General features: G+C 32.3%; 3 protein-coding genes across 3 annotated transcripts; 1 reads left to right on the top strand and 2 right to left on the bottom strand.

Moving 5' to 3' along the window:
• Positions 1 to 3,327: 3,327 nt before the first annotated feature.
• On the bottom strand, positions 3,328 to 5,179 carry LOC110992180. The gene is made up of 5 exons (XM_022257895.2): positions 5,084 to 5,179; positions 4,830 to 4,923; positions 4,365 to 4,757; positions 3,847 to 4,257; positions 3,328 to 3,777 (listed from the first exon to the last, which is right to left on the bottom strand). The coding sequence occupies exons 1-5, from the start codon at positions 5,135 to 5,137 to the stop codon at positions 3,383 to 3,385; spliced, it is 1,347 nt and encodes a 448-aa protein (XP_022113587.2). The 5' UTR covers positions 5,138 to 5,179; the 3' UTR covers positions 3,328 to 3,382.
• A 10,466-nt stretch (positions 5,180 to 15,645) lies between these two features.
• On the top strand, positions 15,646 to 17,903 carry LOC110992181. The gene is made up of 5 exons (XM_022257896.2): positions 15,646 to 15,731; positions 16,007 to 16,113; positions 16,634 to 16,750; positions 16,852 to 16,990; positions 17,699 to 17,903. The coding sequence occupies exons 1-5, from the start codon at positions 15,646 to 15,648 to the stop codon at positions 17,835 to 17,837; spliced, it is 588 nt and encodes a 195-aa protein (XP_022113588.2). The 3' UTR covers positions 17,838 to 17,903.
• A 483-nt stretch (positions 17,904 to 18,386) lies between these two features.
• Positions 18,387 to 25,151, bottom strand: LOC110992171 (U3 small nucleolar RNA-associated protein 4 homolog). Its single transcript, XM_022257880.2, has 11 exons — positions 24,898 to 25,151; positions 24,311 to 24,690; positions 23,767 to 23,948; positions 23,240 to 23,427; positions 22,737 to 22,892; positions 22,166 to 22,481; positions 21,219 to 21,402; positions 20,291 to 20,505; positions 19,541 to 19,708; positions 19,057 to 19,137; positions 18,387 to 18,531 (listed from the first exon to the last, which is right to left on the bottom strand). Exons 1-11 carry the CDS (start codon positions 24,996 to 24,998, stop codon positions 18,403 to 18,405), a joined length of 2,100 nt encoding a protein of 699 aa, XP_022113572.2. The 5' UTR covers positions 24,999 to 25,151; the 3' UTR covers positions 18,387 to 18,402.
• Between the last annotated feature and the right edge of the window lie 58 nt (positions 25,152 to 25,209).

Below are 25,209 nucleotides of genomic sequence, written 5' to 3' on the forward strand. Positions count from 1 at the left end.
TATTTAAAAATCTACATGAGCTCTACAAAATATCATCCGGCGGTCAGTAAAAGGTATAAAAGTTCGCCAGCTAGAAGCGCATCGTAATGAATGCACGCCGGGGTGTCGCTGCATGTCCCTTTACCAGATTATGGGTGCATTTGCAACGTCAATGCACGGATTATTCGAGACTGAAATGGTGTAAGCGTGGGTAGCCTTTTAGATACTATTTTATTTTGAAGCGGGACAATAGAGAAGGGTTATTTGATATTTTAAAAGGTGTAATGTTGTCTAATAATATACCTTTTACTTGCGGTCAGTGCTAATGAATAATTATAGCGAACAATGCATTTAAGGATACTGTGTTTGTCATAGTTTTGCCACGTTAAGACGTGGGTACGAAAACTGTATGATAAAAACGCAATAGATTCCATATATCGGTGTTATATCAATCAATCTCTCATTTAATGAAATCAATTAATTATATGCCACATATTGTTTCTCTGTTTAAAAAAAAATACTTCTTATTTGAAATGAAACAAATGAATAACATGGTGAAAATTTATTACAAGTAAAAAATTTTCACCATGTTATTCGCTTATTTGTTTCAAAGGCTACATTATTTTTCTATTCATTATGTGTGTAAATTGAAACATTCTTGGTTCCTACAAGTGCATTGATCGATACCCAGTGACCTAGTTAATGCTGATGATTTCATGACAATGCAGTTGGCACGCGGTGTCAATGCAATAGAGGTTACATAGAAACCAAAGCAAGTAGGTACTTGCTTTGTTAAATTATGTACTAAGTTTTTATATACTACAATTACTGTTAGTACATACTAACTAACTAAATATTATATTGACTTATTTATTACTATGTACAACATTTTTATCTACGTATAATTGAATGTTTCAACAATATCAGAAACTGTAAGTTATTATAATTTAATAATTTATAGTAACACGTGTTTGTTGTGGGTTATAAGGATTGACATATGCATTTTATATAAAATAGGTAAACCGACGAACAAGGAAGTCCAGTTGGGAACGGTGAAGAAGTCCTGTTTGTTTAACGTCCCGTAAAATTGTGGTGAAACACCGGATACAATAGAAATATATAATTAATATAACAGATATTATTTTCTATATTAGTATTACTTTATCAATTATGAACTATTAACGTGCTTAGTAATAATTATAAAAAGAAGTCGATATTAATTATAATTAATCCACATACATGTAGGTATTCATATAGCATTTATTAAGATTGAGTTAAAAATCTTAATTTATTTTTGAGACAAAATACTATTTGGAGTCCTAGGCGCTATAAGGCTTTTTAGGGAAATATCAAAAAGGTTAGTCGACATCACAGGAGAACGAAGAGCTGGCAGCTACCTCGGACAAAGAATAAGTCTAGCTATTCAAAGGGAGCCCCCCTTTGTATGCCAGTGGCTTCGGAACGTTGCCTAAAGGGTCCTCCTTTTAATAATTTATTTTAATTATTAAATTTCAAGGTTATATTATTAACATATTTTAAAAAAAGACAAAAATGAAATAAATGTGAGTAACACCTTCAAAAGTAATAAAGTCTTTTTACGTGTAATATACCTTAATTAAGGTAATTAAGTTTTTCGTTTTATGTGAGATCAAGTGTGCGTCAGGCAAGTACAAACAGTCAAGTTCTTTGTGGTAAGGTGCAGTGGCCGCAGACCTTCAGCTGTCCTTTGGAAATGATTCAGCATTTGAGAACAATAAAGTTGTTTACAGTGGGTAAAGGTTGTTGTAAAAGTCAAATTTCAAGTGTGTCGCGGTTTAAGAAATTTCTTGTCTCATTATTTTAACAAACTCTGTTATTTTACATATTATAAACTGATTTATGAATAATCAAAGTTAATTGTAAAATGGAGGTTATTAAGTTATCTGAAACGTAGAGGCTGGGAAAAGATATATAAAATAATTTTAATCGTTTAGTTATTAAACAAGATCTACCAACGGGAACTACAATATAAATAGACAAAAACTAACTGCACAATGCACATCCCTTTCCAAGTACATTTGGATTCAAATAATATTTCGTAACATTAAACAAGTAGTATAATAATAAAAAAAGTATCAAATATACATCGTAAATAAGGAGCTACCATGTTCATGAACTAAAACGTAACACCAGTGAAAACGTCTACGAAACGTAAACCTGTGCTAGTTTCCTAGAAGTTTAGAAAGTATATTACCTACATTTTAGGTTTCGATGAGGTAAGGAGTTATTCAGTAGAGGTGTACGTCCCGGTCGGCCGTAGGACACGCTGAGGTCAGAGCGGGCGACGCAAGGACGATGCATGCCCTTGCCGACAGACGGTGGATGCACCCTGCACCCAACGGCGGACCGACCCACTCCGTGTTACCACAAATTACTTTTTTCTCATTACTGTAATACGTATTAGACAATTGGCTTTAAATTTAATTATACTCCGCTGTAGCATTCCCGAGTATCCCAAAAATATATATGGCTGTGTGTATAATATAGATTATTAATGACATTTGGCATTGGTTACAAGAATACAAAAATATAAGAATTTAGCAATGTAACAATTAGCAAATGTTCGTTATTCAAGCGGCGCGGTCGGCCGTCGCAGTGCAACCAATGTCGCTTCGGTTTAAGGCCTCCATAAACGTTTAATTTCACATTCATGTCTGCCAGACCGGATAAATTTATCGCTTCATGCATTTTGGACAGTCTGCAGACCGTACAAATGCAGACAGTTTTGTTAAAACTTTAAAGAACGGCTTTTGTGTTACCGTTGAAAATTGTAAAACTCATCTGAACCGGCGCAGAAAACAATTGGTTCCTTTCAAAATTGGGTCCTTGTGAAGTAAAGCAAACACTTATACAACAATCCACAACGCCAATTAACGTATAAATAAGTCTTATTATATAACATTAAAATTTTATTTTATCAACACAATAAGTAAAAACTAAACTTCTATTGTTTTCAGCTATAATTTGCCGAATATATATGGCATACTGTAGGTCAACGTGCTATTTTATCTTTCATGAATTCAATTTCCAATAAGTAACACTTTTGTATGCGCCCGCGCACAATACCTACCAATTCAAATTTATCGAGGAGCGCTGTATTGGTAATTGGCTGCCGTCGGTCGCTCACCCTACATTATAAATGCATCATAACGATTCATTTTAAAGGAGCCAAAGCAATTTCAAAAATTATTTTGGAAATAAAAATGAGACGTGATTTTTCATTAAATTCTATCATTTTTTACATCAAAAATGTATTATTCATTGCACTTAACTTTTTTGGTTAATATGTTCGAGGTGTATGACTTGAAATACTGACAAAGGATTACATTTATTTATAAATTAAATTACGCATATACAAGCAAAATTATAACATCAGCTTTTTAATTTCTCCTAAAGTGTCGGCAATTCTTACATCTAACTTAGAAGCTTCATCGTTGAGCGATAGGAAATTTTCAATACTTTCCATCGAGACCATACTTTTAAGTTCATTAAATAATTGTTTTTCTTTATGAAACTCATTCTTGATATCTTCTTGTACTGGTTTAAAGTAAGTGACATTTGTATTACTTTGCTTAATTTCATCCATTTTTACGTCTAATTCGGAAAATATATTCGCAATGTCACTCAGGGACTGCTGGTGAATTTTTTCTATTTTGGACTGGATGACGTCATTCAATAAATTATGTTGTGGCTCCCAATTTCCGCTGTTGCTGCTCTCTTTAATGTCCAATATGGTTTTCGGTAAAAACATTATTGGAGCTGAAAGCACACCAGATTATAAGAATACAATTTAAATTAAATTATTATAATGGCAGAAAATACACTTACAGTTTTCAGCACACTGCAAACAATATTTCTTATATTTTTCTGTAGCTGCATTTAATTGTGCTATTTTTCCATCCATAAATAGAAGTTTTTCATCAACTTCATTCTTGTACGACTCAATATCAACGTCAAATAATTTATAGTAATGATTGTACTCATCATGGAAACGAAGTATATCTACTAATAAGCGACCATAATCCTTCAAAGCTATATCTTTGATATTTTCTTCTAAAGTGTCTATGTCCTTTTCATACTTTGAATCAAAACTAGTTAATTCATTTAATAATTCAGGCTTTAAAATGCTATTAACGTATGTCATTAATTCAGCGGTAGAAATGTTTTTAATTTCTGCAGCAGTTCCACAATAGTAGTCTAATGAGTGTTCCTTTTGCGCACTCAGTCTTGTGACAGTACCTGAAAATATTACGTTTAAAATGTATAGACATAAAATATTACAAAACTTCTATATACAGATGTTTATTCCAACAATAGTTTCAAAATTAATTAATAGTTGTACATACCAGGACAGTTTGCGAGGCAAATATTTTTAAAACGTTTAAATTTTACTGTCAGTGCATCTAATTCATGTTGTTGTCGAGATATATGATTTTTCAAAGAGTCATAATTCTTTAATGTATTGCCGAATTTTTTGATTTGCGGTTCTAAAAAATTACGCCTGTCCGTCAGGCTTTCGATAATATGTTTCAGATGTTCCGGCTGGCCTTTAAACCATTCATCGAACGTTTCAAGTTGATTTATATATTTCTTTTGTATTTCATCAGCTTTGGGAACAATTGCTTTGGAAATACTTTCGTTCAACTTTAATTCTTCGTATATATAATCAACGACTGCTTCCAGATCTTTTCTTACAAATGAGCTTTTATCTAAACAGGGACTTTCCGGGTTGAAGTTACCTTAAAAATAATTAGTATTATTACATATAAGTGAATTAAAAAGTTAAAATTTTAAATTTTTTTAAAACTTACCACTAGGCCAGAATTCTTTATTTTGAGACGTTAGATTTCCCAAAATATAGTTTAAGATATCTTCTTTCTGAATAAGTCGTCCATTTACTGAACCCTTTATTAAATCGTGAAAGAAAAATATAATTAGAACAATGTAAGCTTAAATACTGGAGCTATTAAGTTTAATTTATTGAAACAAATAGTTTTAGTTAACAAGAAAGCTGTTCAAAGACAATATGAATAATAATAAAAAACAGGAAAAACATTAATTTTACCTGAACGACTATTATAGCGAAACACAGTGTTCTTATAATAATTGTTACAGACATTATGAATGTTACATATTATGTGCGTATGAATAAATTTCATGTTCCCTGCCTATTTATAATAGATTTAGCATTCGGAATCCCGACAATTTTAGAATTTACAACATGTCATAAAACGTTGGTAATTTATGTTGATGTAATATCATAATTGTGTACACGTTATTGACGACGCAAAATTCCTTAAACATATTATTTTGCATAAAATTACAAATAAACTTACTTATACAAATATATGTAATAATGTAGCAGGCAAGTGAACTGAAAATAGTCTTCTGCATCTGCCATGTGCCGCCAACAGCTTCGGCACAATACATGCCGGTTTCCTCACGATGTTTTACTGACAGAGTACATTGGTACTCAGCTGCGATTCAAACCTCCGACCTTAGGATGAAGATGGGGATGATGATGAGAGTCGCACACTAAAGAGTCGAATTAAATTATTTTAATAGATTATATTAAAATTTTAATTTTCAATATTACGAAACCAGTTAAGGTTTAGAAAAAAGTCTCCGCCCTATTTAATAATTAAATATTATATGTCACAATTATGGATGATTGTATTGCAATAAGTAGATAAAACGTTCTAATGTTTTTAAAATATGTTTTAAAATATAATAAGGAACGTTCGAACCTAAAAGTATACATAACATGTATATAACATGATTACACGGCTCATTTATCAAGTGGGTGTGAGGGTGAGTTTAGGGGGTGAGAATGACTCTGGAGGTCACACGGTGGTATTCAAGGGCAAGGCCAACCTGTATTGTATAAGTAGGTATATTGCTTTGTGAACTCTGTTGTCTGAATATGTCTGCTATCTTGAGACGAGACTTCAATCAGCCCGTATATTTTTTAAGCTTTGTATACACTTGCTATATAAGTGTCTTAACAATGCGTTCATTGCCAACTAGCCTAGATATAAGCGGGGCGTATTAGAATTTTATTTATAAATCAATCCGTCAATTTATACACATACTAAAGCAAATAACAAATAAACTCACCTGGGTTGAGAATATAGAATTAGAATTTTAATAAATACTTAGCTATCCCGTAGAATACGGCTGTATTCTCAGTAGATTCTGAATTCTTATCGTAAATTCAGTAGACGGAAGATTCTGTATCTCGGTAATACAATATTTGCTTCGGGTTAAAAGAAAACAACAGAATTTCTTGTATATTTAAATATTCGATGGTTGGGAGCACCTGTTTTAATTGAGTATTAAATACTTACCACTTCGCCAATTTACGTTATTAATTATTTATATAAAATTTCAGCTGTGTACCAGACACTGTGGTCGAAGTCAGTACTCAGGTATAGTAAGGTCAGTTCAAGGTGCTTGTTAGTGAATCAGGGCTTGTAATTTCCTAAGCTATACTTTGTGTACACATAAATCAATTTATTCGAAAAAATACTTTCTTTTAAAAAGAGCAGAGTTCTTCGGAACAAATCTGGCATAGTGACTTAATCGCGGCTGTGCACCAATGGACGTTTTGTCTGAACACTTACCAGCCTATTAGAAAAACCAAATGACCATCCAACAGTCTGTAGCTCCGACTTAATAGATAACTTAGTTCTTTTTCTTTATTAGATTTTATTATTAAAGTACTTAATATATTAATTAAATTATAAATATTTGCAAGAAGTCAAACTAGGAATATGTACAATTATAAAATTTTTACGCGTATGAGCCATACTCAACTATTATATAAAAAAATATTTATTAGTAGAATAATAATACACTCATCATAATTAAAATAATAGCCCAAAACGCAACACAAACAAAAGTTAGCATGAAAAAAATATAATAATGTAACACAATAACAATTTAATGTAATTTATCTTGCTCTATCAGTAACATAACCTTGTAAGTTTCAATTCCTTTTCTTTTCGCTTAATCCTATTTATACCAGATTTGACCTATCTAATCCTACCATCTTAAACCACATTAAAATTGGTAGGCCTGTACAGGGTTTCTTAAAACAATACGTTTTTTTTTAAATATATTTCATTTATGAAAGATATCCATAAAAATGGTTATTCTTCGAATGGATGCCTGACTAAAGTTTCCTATTGAGTATCTGTAGGACTATAATGTATTTCACAAAAATGCTAAAGTGAAACATCCAATTCCTTATTAAGAATGTTGCACAGAAGTCTGAATGAGATTACCAAGTGTATAAATAAAAAATCTATAAATATACTAATAAATATTGTAACTTGCTTCTATAAAGTGCGTCGTAGTCGTTGGAGTAACGAAAATACAACATTACCGCATGAATGAAAATCGTTTATCGTTCTAATTTTCAAGTGATGTCAGCCCTGGAATTGGGAGACAGACGGTGCGACGCGGTCGCCGGCCAAATAGCATTAGGTGACGTGACGTCACAGACGAGGGTTAACGTTAATGGAGCACCGTTATGCAACTTCCAATAATTACAATACACGCCCAAAACTGCACGACCGTGATTATTTCATTGTGTCACTTGTCGCGATGCTTTTTTAATTCGGACGTCCTTCCTTTGAACGTGATGACATTCATGCCGAGATCTATAGAGCGCGCTTTGACTTAGCTCAAACTTTACTAACGAAAAACTTAGCTTAGTGTACACTTAGCATAAACTATGATTTGGTATTTATAGACATTTTAACGGTAAGATTAAGCTAAGCACAAGCTAAGACAGAAAATGACAAAATACAAAGTGATGTTTCATTTCACGGAATACCTTCTTTATTATTCTTTAAAAAAGTATAACAATAACAAATATTTAAACGTCTAAAACGATACACATTTATTGATATCTATTTATTTTATTATTGCAATAACTAGAATTTTACAAGTTTACCTTTAGAAAAATTATTTAAAAGTTAAATGACATAATTACAGAGATGACAATAATTTTTTGTTATGTAGAACGGATCGCATTGTTATGACAACTTGTATTTACAATTAAAAATTTTCAATCGCTTTTTCACTTTTGCTGTTTTTGTTTGTGTGAGCTGTTACAAATGTTTAATTATACTTTAAAACAACGACTGGCTTTGACTTGGACCTGGACCTAGCTTTATCGAAAGTGACATAATGGAGAATATAGAGAGAGAGTTCTATCTTTAATAGAAAACATTGAAAGGGTAGGAACTGCAGCCGATATGAATCCCCGAATACCAAAAGTATATGTTCGGAACGAACACAACCAAAATGAAGCTAGGACTACGGTCAAAATTGACAAATACCAGTAATATAAATATTGCTTATGCTGTACTGCATAATATAGGTATAGAGAGATGGGATGCTTATGACGATGGCGATCTTGCTGATCAGACACCAGAAGTTGAAGAACACAAAAACAATGAAATATATCCTACCGGTCTAGCATTCCGGCAATCCGTGATTGCCCAATTTAACTACGTTTTTGGTAATAAAGAAAATCAAACAAAACTTATTGTATTTTAATCATTTATTTTCCGATTCTTTTTTTAACTGTAAATCTTCTAATGATAATTTATTTTTTTGTTGAAGAATCTATTTCTAACTGATTTTTTAATTTTAAATGTTCCATTTCTATCTCATATTTTCTTTTGTTGTTGTCCAACTCTTGCCACAGCAATTTTTTTTAAGGTCCTCAAATTAAGGTTTATTTTTTCTGCTTGCTGATTCACTTTTAGTGGTGACTATAACACTGGTTTCCGTCAACCCAGCTTCTTCAGTCCAGTTGTGGCTTGTTCCCGGCTGATTTACATATTTAAATGTGGCATCTATAGTGGACGCTCTTGCCCTCTTTGGTCTCCAGCTTTCACTATTATTGTCATGATCAGTACCAGCTAAAAAAGTAAACAGTCTAATAAGTAAACATTTAGGAATGTCTTTTATTGGCTAAGATAACCATTAAATTTTTGCCGCGGGCTTATACCTAATTAGTGAATGAAGTGTATGAAGATCTTTGTATTTATCTTACAGCATATTGATATTTATAGATAGTGTAGATACTTACAGTATGTGACACGGTAGAGAAGATTAAATATCTAAGATATTAATATTTTTAGGCAAACGAAAATAACAGATTTGAAGCGAGAGTTGAAGTTAGTTTGAATTTTGTTGTCAACATATGTCACTGCTATAGGGCAGATACGACAAAATAAAAAGTCAAGTAAAACATATGATGGCAAAGTAAATTTTGGGCCATTATTTTTGTTAGGCTTATAGTCATAGTTTTTGGTAAGTCGTCGATTTCGTGGACTTGAGATAAAGCTAAGCCAACACTCCGAGAGATTCGTAGTTTGCTCTATAAATACCAAATATGACTTAACTCGATAGTTTAGTCTGAGCAAAGTGTAAGTGCGCTCTATAGATCTCGGCATCAGACAATTGTTTATCATTCTTACGTAAGATTATGTTGATATTTTAGAGACCTAAAGTGGGGATTGGGGCAGACACATTTCTGTGTCTGTTAATTCTCTGATTTAAAATAGATGATTGGTGTCTACAATTTCGAAATGATTATTGTTTCTACGGGAATTGAAGAAATAATTTTTGGGCTTGGACAGTTAGTTTTTTTATTTTTATTCATATTGTATGGTTAGTTAAGACGTTAGTTTCTAGTTGCACGTGTTCTTTGTTATTCAGATAAATTTATATAAGTTATGTGTTCGGCGCGCAAAATGGAAAGTAAGAATTTGGGGTGATTTTTTGTCGAAGGGAGACGTGACTCAGAGGCGAGTTGCCGACGGAAATGAGTGCTTCCTCCGCGCTATCGGCCGGCACTTTTGTTAAATTAAAATGGATGAGGTTTAAAGTGGAGTGGTCGTAACTAACGGTTGGCGCGTCGACGTCTGCGATTACGCCAATCTGCTCAGCAAAAAATAGGACGCGCGATGCGTGGGGTCGCGGTGTGCGCCATTTGCCGTCGCTTGCATTTAGAATACACACAGAGGAAAATTGGGCTTATCAGCATTGCGTTTGCAGTGCTCTATGCACGAAAAGTGAAACCCTTGAAAATCAAGTCTTTAATCATCATGTAAAAGAATTGACGCAGTTAAGGCAATGCTTAATTCTAAACAAAAGAATTGCGACAACAAACGATTGTATATGTCACGACGGTAATATGTTTTACCAGTGGATGCTTTATAAGTACGGAAAATTTAAATTAAGCAAAAATACGTAAAAAATACTCCTAAACCTTTATTTCTTCCAATTTGATATATAATTCATTATGAATGTCCACACACATTGGTTAAACAAAAATTTCTCACGAATCGTCATTTTGAATTGTAAAATGATAAAAATTTCCGAGAAAAGATTGCATACGCAGGTGTTTCGCTGAATAAGTCATTGAATTCAATCTAGATTTCCATATACCTGTAGTCTATACCTACTGTACGTATATATACGCGTAGCAATCGCCTATCAATTACTAGAAAGCTATTTAGATATTGATTACTTATAAAAAAATATTTAATGATCTCTCCTCGTGTAGATATCAAATGATAAGAATATGTACTACTAGAAGCTTTGATTTTAAGGGAATTCATGAAAAAGCAGAAATAGTCTCTGTTGCACAATTGTGTGTTACTATGGCATTACGCAGACTTCCCTTGCAACCTTTTGGAACATGAGCAGCTCAAGCAAAAGCATTAAGGTTAATAAAAGCGTACTATTGAGTTCTCAGTTTGTGTAAATAGCCGTCTAGGTATATAAATTTCCATAATGCAATTCGTCTAGACTTTACAAAGCGCGCGCCGTGCCTAGCGGAGACACGTCTAGAGGTGAAATAGATAATAGCCTGCAGTACGCTGCACTTTTACACTTAAGTGTACTTCAAGACACTCGTCTAGCATACCTATTATCACCCAAATTAAAATATATTTGACGCTTCTTCGTCACAGACTGATATTTACTGCAGAGTAGAGCGCTTGTATATGTTGCAGATAATGGTAAACAATCAACAAAATATTACAAAGTTTACATTGCATATATTTTACTTTTAAGATTGTTAAAAAAATAACAATTTATGAATTTTCAAAGTGAAACTATAATTATTTACCATAGGTTATTCGAAAAGTCACAAACTTAACAGTTTGGTTTTAATTTGAACAAAAATATTCTACGACTTACGAGTTCTCCTCTAAAATTAATAAATAGAAAATTAGAAAGGTTTCACCAGTAGAAAGCTATTTAATTGTTTTAAAAATTGTATTTATGTTTCTCCACAAGAAAATTGCTGCAGGCTACTAAAATGCAACATACAAAAGTTACCGTGTGCAGTATTTTATTTAAAAAATTGAATATAATGAAGCATTTAAGCAAATAACATTGAAATTATTTAGCGGACATCACTCATATACCTTCAGATGTAGGCTGATGACGTAAAGCGCTCATTGTTTGTACACTCTAGTCTAGAGTCTAGACCGACGCGGGGGACACGAAACGAAGCTAACGTCTGGAGGTTATACAAAGACCTTATTGCCATTTACTGCATTTTGCATGATTTTAAACATTTACACATTTAAATTTTTATTTAATGCGTTCACAACGCCAATGTCGTAAAAACAATGAGGATTTCGACTCATCAGTGGCATTAAAATTTTTAAATTGTTAACGCATTATACAATTCCAAGAATAATTAAAATACTTATTTATTAATAGATATAGATAACAAAAGAAAAATAAATTATTCCAACTTTTAAGATCTACATAGTTCCCGCGCATTTTCATTGCAGTCTGTTTAAATGTTAACACTTTATAACTAAACTTTGAACACTTTGGTTAACAGTTCCTTTTCTAATAAGAACAAGGTCGCGTTAGATTTCCGTATCCGCTTTATGAAAATGTCTAAAATTTAATTTTTGAAATTTAAATTCTTGGTTAAACTGTATGTACCTATCCTATAGTACATTAAAGACCACAGATATAGCCAACCTGATATTTTAAAGAACACAGTTCAAAAAACGAACATTTCGTATTTCGTTTATTTACTATATTTTATTAATAAATATCGCTTTGTGATTTCTCTCTCACACGCATATAATATGGTAATTAAATAAAAGAATACAAGTACCATCAAATGGGTATGAAGAGTTTTAATAATTAATTAGCATTCGGTTTCGCAAATCATCTTCATGTCTAGTTGGCCTGTCTGAGCATTATTCAAATGTAGAGCGTAATTGGATTAAAACCCATCCAAGCAGTAGCCTGATGAACTTTATAGTTTTGTTAGGAGCTAATCCCGGCCCGCCATGTTACGAACCCTTTGATTAGTGGAGCAGAGAATATGATTTGTTTGAAATAAATCAAAGCACAAACTGATAAAAAGTACCATACTGTGGTTATTACAGTTCTAGTCATATAGTTAAACCATTATTTTGGTGCACCGTTACAGTGATGTAAACGAAACTAATTTTTCTAGATAAAACTCAAAATCCAATTGAAAAGTAGACAAAATATTATAACGATCCATAAAGTTTCTGATGAAACTTAGAATACAGCCTCGCATTAATATGACATTTTATGACAATGTTTTTTTCATTGATAGCTACTCCGCCAGCCTTTACATTTCTATGAGAAAATTAAAGCTTATAATTTATAGTGTCAGTACTAATATCAGTCAGAAACAAAGTATTAACAAAACATCATTTATTAGCCATATATATAAAACTAAATATGTATTATAATAACATAAGACTATATCTACATAAAATATACATATTACAATTCTTAAACACTAACTAAGCCTTTGGCATAGGCCTTCTCGAAAGGGCTCCACTCCGCCGAATTTCCGACAACTTTGGTCCACGCTATACTGTCGTAATCTCTTTTTGTTAATTAACTTACCTTGAATAACCAATTTGACACGATATATAGCACACACATGCTTTTTATCTCTAGCAACATACGGTGCCGTTGGCAGAATCTAGCTTTTATTACTTGTTAGATCGTTAGTACCTAGGCGTTTTATAATTTTCCTTTGAATATGCAGAGATGCCTGCAAGGCACCACAATGAAAGAATCAGGCGTATAATAATAGTCCCATTAATTAGCGTCACAGCATCAGGCAATATAAAACTTAATATCCAGCACAGCAGCTAATATAAGCTAACTGGTTAGCCACACAGCATGAAACTATTATTTATTACTCAATTCCCCCTCTATACAAGGTTATGTTTATGTTAGAAGAAAACGAAACAGTTCTTTGTTTTTACGGAAGTACACAAATCACAAATGTAGTCCAGTCTTCTACAGTATACAGTACAGTATGTATACAGTCTTCTATATGCATATGTTACTAGAGATGTTAACCTTGTATTTTAGTCAGATTTATTGCAATAATTTAAATTAATATAATCGAGTCCAAATATGAATAATCTGACTACTTGACTCACTAAATCTAGACTGATAGAACAACTGACTGAATTGGTTATTAAATATTAATAAACTAAAACTGCATCTACATCATAGCTCAAAACAAAGTGGTCTACAACCCTCTCATTATAGGCCCTACAGCGAATGTAAATTGTAATAATGTGCCCTGTCTAGACGTGCCCTTTCACCGCACGCACTCATACATATAATTAGCAGCAACACAAACAAATGCCGATCACACGTCATATTGTGGAAATCGCAGCCGATACTTCATTATGCGTTTTCTACAGAGCTTTTATTTAAGCATCCTTGTTTGTATTAACATATATATCTTTATGTGAATATCGCTTTAAGATAACCAAAGTAATTATATAAAAACTTTCGTAGTATTTTTTTATATCCAACCAGGCTCAGTCTTAATATAATTATAAATTTGGTAGCATAATTCTACTTCTAATAGTAGACTCGTAAGATATTGTTTAATCTGATTTCTAACTTATCCCTTTCCCGTTATAAAGTACAGAACAACAGAGTATATATCCAGCTGAAACCATAAACAGGGTACAGCATACCTTATATCTTTGTTCTTTACCATAACATTAAGCATATGTTAAGAATAACGTTAAAATTTCAATTCAAAGTACCTAGTGAATTAAAATTTTTACGATTTCAAAGTTCCAAAAGACTAGACATAGGACATTTGCTATGTGTACAATATTGAATGTAGCATTACGAAAGTCTAGACGCGGGGGCGGCGCGGCGGAAAGGTGTCGGCTCTTGGGCAGGCCGAGGGCGAAGCGACCCTAGCCACCTCTTTGCTGAATTAGGTCACAGCTATACACGTAGATAGGTGTGTTCCAGACAAATTTTATGTGTCTGGTTGGTTATGAATATATTTTAACCTTTATTACATTACAGCCTACGAAAATGCCTTAACTTTTTTACATTACAAGTTTATAAGTCTAACGATGGTAAAAAACTCTCTAAAAAGTATCTCAATATACATATTTAGAAAACCAGCGACGCAATAATTTAGCTCTGAGCCTCAGATATCTCAGGTCAGTATTCTGTACCTTGTCGTAGACTTTTTGGATCTCAGGTATGCTGGTTTCCTTTAATGTTTTAATTCCTCGTACGAGGGAGTATTCAAAGTGCACTTAGACAAAGCGTCCATTGGTGTACAGCTTGGGGATCTAAACAATGATCTGATGGATCAGAGTCACACGATGAAACCACAAGGCCAAAATTGCTGCCTTTTGAAAGTGATGTAAATAAATAAATATAACAGTAATGTATAATAACTAATTTGACTTTAATGTTATTAATTTATAGTGACATTCGACATTCATAATAATAACAAGCAATATTTATTTACATACATTACTATAAGTTTAACATATATTATTAAAAGGAGTCCCTTTAGGCAAGGTTCCGAAGATACTGGCAGCGTTCCCCCTTTGAATAGCTAGACTAAATCTTTGTGCGAGGTACCTGCCAGCTCTTCGTTCTCCTGTGATGTCGACTAACCTTTTTAATAATTCCCTAAAAAGCCTTAACGCGCTAGGACCCCACGGACCAAGGGTCTCGACACCGAATGGGACAAAATCATATTCAGAGCCTAGACCCCTGTATTTGCAGACTTTAGCTTTTTTTATGTATAATATAACTATCAATGTGCAACTAGGTGAAATGTCTCACTGAAGAAATACTGATGCAATATTATTAAAAACGTTTGTGCATTGTAAAATATCCCTTAAATAATGCAATAAATGACTCGACTACAATTCACGAGAATTCATTGTAATAATGAAACTTAATAATAATAGCCGTGGTAAAGCGAAAGTAGGAAACATATAATGAAGTGCTTGCATTGTTGCTTTCTTGGTTTGAAGGGAGTTTGTTTTTTTGTTATGTCCTTGAGAATAAATCAACAGAGGGAGTAGCATTTAGACCTCTGAATATTAAATGTTTATTCTTTGCCATTTTACAAAAAATATCACGTGCAAAAATAAAATTGGATGCCATACATACATAAGTTTTGTTATCACAAATTAAAATAATTGAAGGAGGGTGCAAATGTTAAACCCTCTAGCACTAGTTACTTTTGTTTGATCGATGGAAATCTGTAACACTGCAATTGCTTATTTGTGGTGAAAAATGGAAAATGCGAATCAGCCAGCAGGAGGAGTGATGGGTGTTCGTAAGGAGTCTTCAGTCGATCCAGTGAAGGCAGAGGGCATTTTGTAAGAGCTAAAATAATAATACTTATAATACGCTTGTTGTTATCAAGAAACCGGCAACCGTCATTGCCAAGGAGCCAATTTTAATAATGCAGATTTTTCTAACATAGTCAACCTATGTGTCGTACCTTCTTGCATACATAATATGAACTGATATACTGATACTGATATATCATTGTCATGTTCACGACTAACTACTATTATTACTTAATTATGTTTTCCGTTAAACTTCATTTAAATTATAAACTTCGATTTTTGAAATATCATTGACATTTCAGAGCGACTGTTACAAAAAAAGAAAAGGATGCAGCACGTTTATGGTCGCAACGATGGGGATTTTATAAACATTTGCGTGAAATTCAAGAAGAAGAGGCACAAAAAGCAGGTGTGTATTACGTAACAACGTACATTAGGTAAAAAAAATATAAGTAAATATAAGAACGTTCGTGTTTGACTTATAATGTGTATTATTTAATTAAAAACATTTTGGGTAGATGAAGGAAAGTATTCAAGTATTTCGAGATTTTTTATTAACCTTTGTGTCTATACATTTATATTTATTTTTTTGCTGTTGGCTACCTAAATATATTTTTATAGTTTGTATGAATAGTCACAACAATCTTTCATGATACGAAAGCAACCCTGGGCCACTGAAGTCATGGTGGAACTACACAAAGAGGTTTTACCCTAAAACATAATATGTTTAACGAGTTATGTAGAGTGAATAATAATTTTCCCAAGTATCTCAAGAGCAAAAAGCGTGAAGTGGGTCGTCTGCGCTCGACATGTAAATAGCTTTTAGCTTCTGCAAACGCTTTAAATATTATTACACACAATCTCAGATTAAATAATATATAATTATAGTTTGTTTAATTATAACTAATATACTATAAAATCCTGAACAGGGTTCACATTAGAAGAATACCGCGCCATTTTACGCTCACGGAGTTGTAAGCCTGAAGATCCCATCGACCCAGTTGAGGTTAAACCTTCACCAAAACCATTACCGCAAACAACATCCGGTAGGCAGCGTATCGCTTATAATATATAATTTTATAGAAACATAATTCTTTTAAGTCAATGTTCACAATTACACAATATATTCAATTCGGTTACTTCGCAGGTATGGTTGGACATCGAGTGAATTGTACATTAGAACGGTTTGGACGATTGGTTACTACAGCGAAGAGTTACCCCATCCGGCCACCACTACCACCGGGCCAAATCTACGACCCCTATAAACAAACAATGATATTCCTTGGGTAAGTTACAAATGGGTGTGGCCAAAAAAATCGTCTAAATCAAAACATTTATTCCAATTAGACCACCTGAAACCTTTTATACGTTAAATAAAATATAAAAATGAGTCTAGTTGCCCCTTCCAAAAGGTTTCGTGAGGAGAAGAATGCACGAACCTCCAGTCTTACTCTTTTAAAAGAGAATTTACAGTTCATATATAAATATGTGAAGACAATTTACTCCCAGAATAAAAGTACTGTAAAGATTGTATTGTTAGTATACTCCTCACATACCTATTTACAAATATTTAAACGGTAGAATATTATACATTAAAGAGTAATAAAAAAACATTAAAACAGTGTGTGAGATAAACATAAAATATTGTATTTGTAGTATTATACAACAAAAAAATATCAAAAATATGTAAAATTATATCAGCATCCAATTGATTTTGTCAAGGCTCTATTATTATTGTCCTATGGAACAGGAACAGCATGTTTCCAAGCATTCTTATCTTGAATATAATCCTCTAATTTGTTATATGCTTATTTACAAAGTGTAATCAAGCATATTACAAGAATCTAATCAACACTATTAGAATATCAAAGGTTACTAGTAGCCATAAAGTATTTTAACATAAACATTGTGTCGCATCATTCTCTAGTCAGTCTCTACTTAAGGCAACTAAATAAAAAATCTGCCAAATTTGTGATTCGTATTTCGTGTCATAGGAGCTTGGAAGGAGACCCAATATCATACAAACTGCCACCAGCAAGATGCGAGGTGACTGACGAAATGTGGGCACGACCGCAGCACATACATGTATCACCCTATCAAAACGGCATTAAGAGTTATCTTCAAAGACCTTAAGAGTTTGGGTTAGAGCCGCAAATATTTTCCTAGGATATAACTTCATTAGAGTGACTTTTAATGCATTTGGCTACTGCTTAAACAGCAATGTAATTTGTCATGGTTATTTTATTCCTAAGTATTTATTGTAGAGACGGAGATTCGGTAAGCGAGCGTCCACTCTCATAAATTTGTTTTATAAAATAAATAGTTATCTTTGACTGTTCAGTTTCAACAAGATAAGTTTGTTATTGAAATAGTATAAAGTATCAATCATCTTTTCATAGTGTGAAGTCGATATTAAAAGAAAAACACTTTAAATTGCAATCACAAATATTTAATATTATATATCACCACCATCACCACAGATGTTATATAAAACTCCTATTATGTATGTAATCTTTTTTATTCCACATATTTATTCACCGTGTAGTTTTACAATACATTATCTGTATTTAATTACGTTATTGCGAATGCACGATAATGATTTTTAGTGGCAATGGGAAATTATTTTGACTGAAGTTTAAAAAAGATGTGACATTAGTGTTGTAGTACAAAAATGAAACAAAGTTTTAGAAAAATATTTTTATTTTGATTCCACCATATTGTGTGTTTTCTTTTTCAAAACGGGCGGTAATTGCATCAAAATTTGCTCAGGTAATGTCTCAACAATTACAGCCTCATTATCGCCCAGCCAATGGAACCCGGCCAAATACTGGAAAAAAAAACTTTATCAATTACAAGAATCATGTTAATAGCTACTTATAATTAATCGTAGTTGGGCACAGAATATAGCATTAATCGTTGAAGTTAATTTGTTTTTAATGATGTGAATGTTAACCAATGTGCCTATTAATGTCATAGCCTAAATTTTTAAAATAATAAGAGGCATAAATAGGACAGATGTACTATCTATAAGGACTGATTAAAAAGTGCAGTTTTATTTTTAAACAAAAAAGGTATCTTCAGTTCATAAAGTATAAATAAATATAGAATAATATTGTAATTGGAATTCAATTGTAACAATTACACTTAGCAGTACGACATTCTTCCAAGCATTGCCATATAATGAGAATTTTTTTCGTAAAATGTTTCTCAAATGTAGCTCCTTATAGGAAAACATAAAAAAACCTGTCAAATCATATCGAATTACGGCTTCATGACAACTAATAAATGATATTAAAATGAATGTGCGTTAAATAGTCCATATGAAATGAAAATTAAAAAAAATGTTAATTACCTTAACTGGCATTATATTTACTCCACTCGTGTGGGCACCTTTTTGTTTCCTTTTTGCTTGGGGTTCATAATTTTCTGATATCTATAAAAACATATATTATTAAAGTATTAATATAAAAATACAATTTTTCTGCCACTTATCGCTATCATACAATAACTGTATGAAGTTACGCGTCTAATTAGTTGTATTTTCGTTTATAGAAATAGTGATTTTTTGTGGCATCTGACGAATACTTTTATTAATAATTAAACCACATTTTCGTTTATCACTTAAAATATCTTAATAGTTACTTATATTTATACGTTTTATTGAATATACAGGCTATATTTGTAATGTTTATATCATTAAATTACTTGCGTGTTACTATTAGCACGCTACGGTTATAAACGATAATGAATTTGTACTCAGTCTTTAGATATTATATGTGTATTGTTTTCTTGTATCAAAATAAATGTGAATAAATAATAAAGTTTATGCAATTCACCTTCTGTCTATCCAGCACCCATAAAGCGGTCTCATCGGTGAATAATAAAGCATCCCGTGCTGGATGAGGGATTATGTCGTTGGCGGCCATTTTGCGTCCGCGCCAAAATGTGACATTGTCAGTTTTCGATTTACACAGCTTTTGCTGTTCGAGATCGTATTGGATTACCTGTCAACGAAAAATTATACAACTGTAAATTGAAAAATTGGCACTTGACATTGCTTTTATATGTAAAAAGCGTTGATATATTATAAATACACTTTGGCGCATTGTAAAAGAGTCCTTATAGACATTACATATATGTGTAATCACTTTACAACCACACATCAATCTTCTACATCATCTTCGGCATGTTCTACATCTGATCTGTAGCATACCTATTTTTTTTAAATGAATTCTTACTGTTGAATGGCAAAAAATAATTAAAGATTGTTATAAAACTAAAAAAAACCGGTAGCACTTTTCGTTTTTTTTTAGCTCTAGGCCTCAGATTCTCTCTGTTTCTGTTTCGCGATCATTTATTACACCTAATTCGAAAGTAGGTGATCACTGATCAGTCTTTTGTGCCTGACACACACCGTCGACTTTGGATCTAAAATGCCGGTTTCCCGATCTTTGCCTTCTCCGTAGAAGTAGTACTCTGGCATTGAGAGTGTTAATGGGCGGCGGTATCACTTAACATCAGGTGAGCATCCTGCCAGTTTGCCCGTGCTATAAAAAAAAAGTCAATAATGTCATCATCATATATACCTCTTGATCCACATAAGTCACGATAAGCATCATATTGTGTATGACCATAGCAGATGGTACAAACGAATACTTGGGTAAATTAAGAAGATATTCAAACTTTTTCGCACGTTTAACCCACACGGCAATTTCGCCTTTAGAATCCGCTGCAGCAATGTATAGTCCATTTTCCTGATTCTTTGAAAGGGCGATGTGCAGAACAGAACCATTTTTCAAGTCTGTAAGATTTGAATACTTATTTTGACTGGTGTACAATGTACTGTGGACACGTCTTAGATAAAACTAAATGTAAATAAACCACTGGAATCAACTTGAACACACACAAAACATTTCATCAAAATCAGTTAAACCGTTGGGGAGTTGAATAATGCCCAGAAAATTCATTCATAAACTGAATTATATTTAACTATATGATGGATGGAATGCGATGAACTTTGTATCACCTAAATATATTTGTGTAGAAACTTAATACAAAATTTAGAAAACGGACCAAAGAGATCAGACTTTATACTACAGCTATAAAATTAATTCCTGAATGCATCTATAAAATATATTTATAATTGTCAACTGACAACCGAGTGCTTTTTTTTTAATTCTAAAAACATAAAAACCCAATCTATAATTCTCAGTTTCTATTCGAGAAATTAATTGACGTTTTTCGTACATTTCTTTACGTTTCGCACCATTTAAACCTTCCATGAACTTCCAAAAATATTTCAAGATCATAATTAACCGAATCACGTCAAGTAAAACTTAACCTTACTTAAGAATGGCGGGACAAATGAACAGCAATCAATTTTTATACATATAGATTTAATATACATATATACGTGTTAGTTTTAGAGTATGCATCGTAAGCGGCCATTTTTTTTTAATAACTTTACCACACACGACAAAAATATAAATTAAGAGTAATGAATGTTTTACTAACGCTTTTTCGTAGATATGGTCTGTATCAGGGTCGCACCCACATCTGCATCTACCATCATAATGTATACATCAGTGCCTTTCGTCGCGATCATCAGTTTTGAGTCCTCCGAAAATATCACTCGATCACAACACTTCAACTCGTTTACGGGTAACTTCTGTAGAGATATGTTGCCCTGGTCTTCATCCTAGAAAGATTTATAGTAAGACAAATTTGTAGCTTCAGAATAAAATATGTTACTAGCAAAGATGCAGGATGATAGGGGCTAGTGGCTTCAGCGTGCGACTATTATACCTGAGGTCGTAGGTTCGATCTCCGGCTGTGCACCAATGGACTTTCTTTCTATGTGCGCATTTAACATTTGCTCGAACGGTGAAGGAAAACATCGTGAGGAAACCGACATGTCTTAGACCCAAAAATTCGACGTGTGTCAGGCACTGGAGGCTGATCACCTACTTGCCTATTAGGTTTAAAAATGATCATGAAACTGATTCAGAAATCTGAGGCCAAGACCTAAAGAGGCTTTAGCGCCACTGATTAAAAAAACGAATAAATCTATTGAAGGCGAAATTACATTGTAGTTTACATTCAGAAATGTATAATAAACTTAAAATAATTTTTTATGGTAGAAAAGATTTATAAGGTAGTTGGCCTCCATCCTGTTCTGCAAATAGTATTGAATTAATTATTTTAATTGGTAATTTTTTAATTTAGCATTAAGCTTTTTTGTTATTATTGCCTGATACCAAATTACCTATTTATCATAACTAGTTATAGTAGTTAAAATATCTCAAGAATTCTCAGATTAATAAAAAACTATTTGCAGGAGCGAGTAACAGTATGGGGGTATGGTATTCATGGGCAGCGGTAGACCTTTATAGCTGTTTTTTGCCCCCGGTTTGTTTTCCCCCTGATATAAAAATAATAATTGTTGGGTCTTTAGTACTTACCAATTTAAGCATTCTGACATCACTCTCAGTAGAATAAACTATCAGTTCTCCATTCGGTGAAATATTACAACAAACTAAATCTTTCTTTCCTTTTGTTTGTATTGAGGAAATTTTAATTGGTTCCTCTGAAATTTGTAATGTTTTTTGTTTTTCCTCATAATGCTGTTTTTTTATAAACGGAATTTCTGTATCTTTTTCTAACTGTTCATTATTGCTTTCTTCGCTTTGTTGTTTCATTCCAGTATTGATTATAACATCACCCTTATTGTCTACAGCATAAGAACCAAGTTTCCATATTTCAAGATGATTATTGAATCTGTAAAAAGAAAAATATTAGGTATATAAATTTAAAAAAAAAAATTAGGTATATATAACTTGATACACAGTACTATGAAACCAGCAGGCCCATGTGTGGTTATAATGTCTATTATGTAAGTGAAAAAGTCCATTTCAGTCCAAAGATTTAGGATTTAGTATCTTCAAAAATTTTATATTACACAATGTTTAAACTTAATACATTGGGCTATATGATTTATCAATTTATTCCATTGATTTTTAGTAGTAATAATACCTTAATAATAATAATTTCTTCACAGCTGATACAGCTGTTCGAGGCATCGGTAGCATTGGTGGTATCCTCATTACCTTCTTTGGAGGGTAACTAGATAATGTGACATACCCATCAGCACCTACTGATATTAATCTATCCTTGTTTATTGCAAGTGCTCTGAAAATAAATATATAGATATAATAATAATTTAGTTGTACTACAACTCTAAAGCCAAAAACCATTTGGTCCTGTTTCTATTGTTATCCATTGTCAAATTTGTCAACAGCTAACTAACTGCTAACTGTACCTGTTACTTATTGTTTATTTTGGTCGTGAGACATACATTTTCTCACAATGATAACATTCACTGCACGGTGTTAGAAATAATTTAGTATTTTTTATGCATTATAGCACTGCATGAATAAATGGCCTATATAATGTATGTAATGCCACACAATAAAATAATTGAAACATTAAAAGAAAACAATTTGGAATTGTTCTATTTTACAAATAGAGGACTGCACCTGACATCATGTTCATGTATATTTCGTTGTATATTTTTCACCCAGCGATACTCAGATGGAATATCAGTATTTTCAACCTTCTTAAACATAGTTATAACAGGATCGACTCCACTGCAGTAAAGGGAATTTTCATCATCGGATATCACTAATGTCAAAATATCGGCCTTGTGAGTTACAAAAGTTTCAATCTGAAAAAATTAGAAAAAGCATATAGCACTTAAAAAACTATTCAGTTAGGGTTACATCCGAAAATATTTTTCAAAAAGACAATATTGGCATAGTTTATGAAGTGTGTTTAGTAAAAAATAATGAATTTGAAGGCCAAATTTATAATATTTTTGCAAAACATATTAACATCCTGCTAGTGTCTTCAAAACAAGTTATAGGGGTTTATTTATAAAAGTTTTTAAATCCACTCAATAATAGTAGTGTGTAAATAAAATATTTCTTTTATGATGTGACTTAAAATAAATTAATGAGAATTTTTTTTAGAATTACTAGTTCAGGTCATTTTTTCATATACATACCTGATCTCCAACAGTACCATCCCAAATGGTAAGACGACCATAGCTGTCACCTGACACTATAGTGTTATCAGATAAAATCCCAATACTCCATACTATAACTTCTTCACCTCTTCGAGTACAAGAAATGCGGCATGTTGCATGACCAGTGTTAACATCCCACATGCGTATTGTGTTTATGGATCCTATTAAATTTATGAATATATGCAAAACGGACCAAATTTGAGTGAAGTTGCGGAAATTGAGTCCACCTACCTAATTTATGAATATTAACATGATAAATCTCTCTAACATTTGATAACTTAAAACACAAATATATATGATAATTATTTTTCAATATACATAATATAATAAAATGATAAAATGCATGACTCTGCAGACTCACTGACTGTTAAACAATGTTAATTATAATTTTCTTGTATTAACTTTAGCATTAATATATAAAATTCAGGTTAGAGGTTTACAATAATAAAATTAAATACTCTACAGTAAGATATTTAAAATCTTCAAATATTTAAAAGATATGTAGTTTGATTCAAAGCTGTACCTGTAACAAGTGTATTTCCAAGCTTATTAAATTTGCAACATAAAATTCTGCCTTCTTGCTTATCAAACAATTTCTTGTATACAATATCACCATTGCTGACAGAATAAATATTTACATAACCCTGTTCTGTACCAACTGCAACAATTGTTTTAGCTTCATCTACATCTAGACACCATGCTGCATATCCTGTTAGCATTACACTTTTCTTTATACAGGAGTTTTCAAGATCCCATTCTACCAATGCACCCCCAAGGCCAGTAGAAAGTAACCTGTCATCAACCCAAGCCAAAGCTTCAACTGAAGAATTTTCGCCACCAGGAATACACTTTATTAGAAATGGAGCAAAATTAACATCCCATATTTCAATACTTCCATTTTTTCTGAAATAATTAAAACAACGTTGTTTTAAAAGAAATTATAAGGCGGCACGCTTCGGAGATTAATTCATATTATAAAATAATTCAATCTTAAACACAGATCATGAGTGATATGGGTGTATGTCTTTTACAATTACAACTAAAAACAAATTAGTAAACTTGTGATAATTTGTTACTGAATCGACACAGAGAAAAATAAATGCCACTAACCTTGCCAAAGCTAAGAGTTTATTATTTTTATCATATGAAACACATTGAATTGGTATTGGCTTAGGGTTGTAAAATCTAAATCTGTGAACTTTTGTCTCCATTCTGATTTAGATATAAATCTCATTTACAAAAACCACACTTAATTCCTATTTACTAAGAAATAAAAATATTATACAATTTTAATTTTCCATATTTAAAAACAAACAAAACACATGGAAAAATCTTAACTTGGTTATGTTATGATTTTTGCCTAAAATCTACATTCGAAGTTCGAACTGTCAAGTAAAGTCTTTAAACTGCTGTCAACCAGTT

Source organism: Pieris rapae, chromosome 8 (assembly GCF_905147795.1).
Source record: "Pieris rapae chromosome 8, ilPieRapa1.1, whole genome shotgun sequence".
Taxonomy (NCBI): domain Eukaryota; kingdom Metazoa; phylum Arthropoda; class Insecta; order Lepidoptera; family Pieridae; genus Pieris; species Pieris rapae.

Coding starts and splice junctions, on each gene's coding strand:
- LOC110992180 (XM_022257895.2), bottom strand. CDS start 5,137: ATGTCTGTAACAATTATTATAAGAACACTGTGTTTCGCTATAATAGTC. Junction 4,924..5,083: donor TCGCTATAATAGTCGTTCAG/GTAAAATTAATG, acceptor GATTTAATAAAG/GGTTCAGTAAATGGACGACT. Junction 4,758..4,829: donor TAAAGAATTCTGGCCTAGTG/GTAAGTTTTAAA, acceptor ATTATTTTTAAG/GTAACTTCAACCCGGAAAGT.
- LOC110992181 (XM_022257896.2), top strand. CDS start 15,646: ATGGAAAATGCGAATCAGCCAGCAGGAGGAGTGATGGGTGTTCGTAAG. Junction 16,114..16,633: donor AGAAGAGGCACAAAAAGCAG/GTGTGTATTACG, acceptor AATCCTGAACAG/GGTTCACATTAGAAGAATAC. Junction 16,991..17,698: donor CAAACAATGATATTCCTTGG/GTAAGTTACAAA, acceptor TTCGTGTCATAG/GAGCTTGGAAGGAGACCCAA.
- LOC110992171 (XM_022257880.2), bottom strand. CDS start 24,998: ATGGAGACAAAAGTTCACAGATTTAGATTTTACAACCCTAAGCCAATA. Junction 24,691..24,897: donor AAACTCTTAGCTTTGGCAAG/GTTAGTGGCATT, acceptor TAATTATTTCAG/AAAAAATGGAAGTATTGAAA. Junction 18,532..19,056: donor TAAATATAATGCCAGTTAAG/GTAATTAACATT, acceptor TTTTTTTTCCAG/TATTTGGCCGGGTTCCATTG.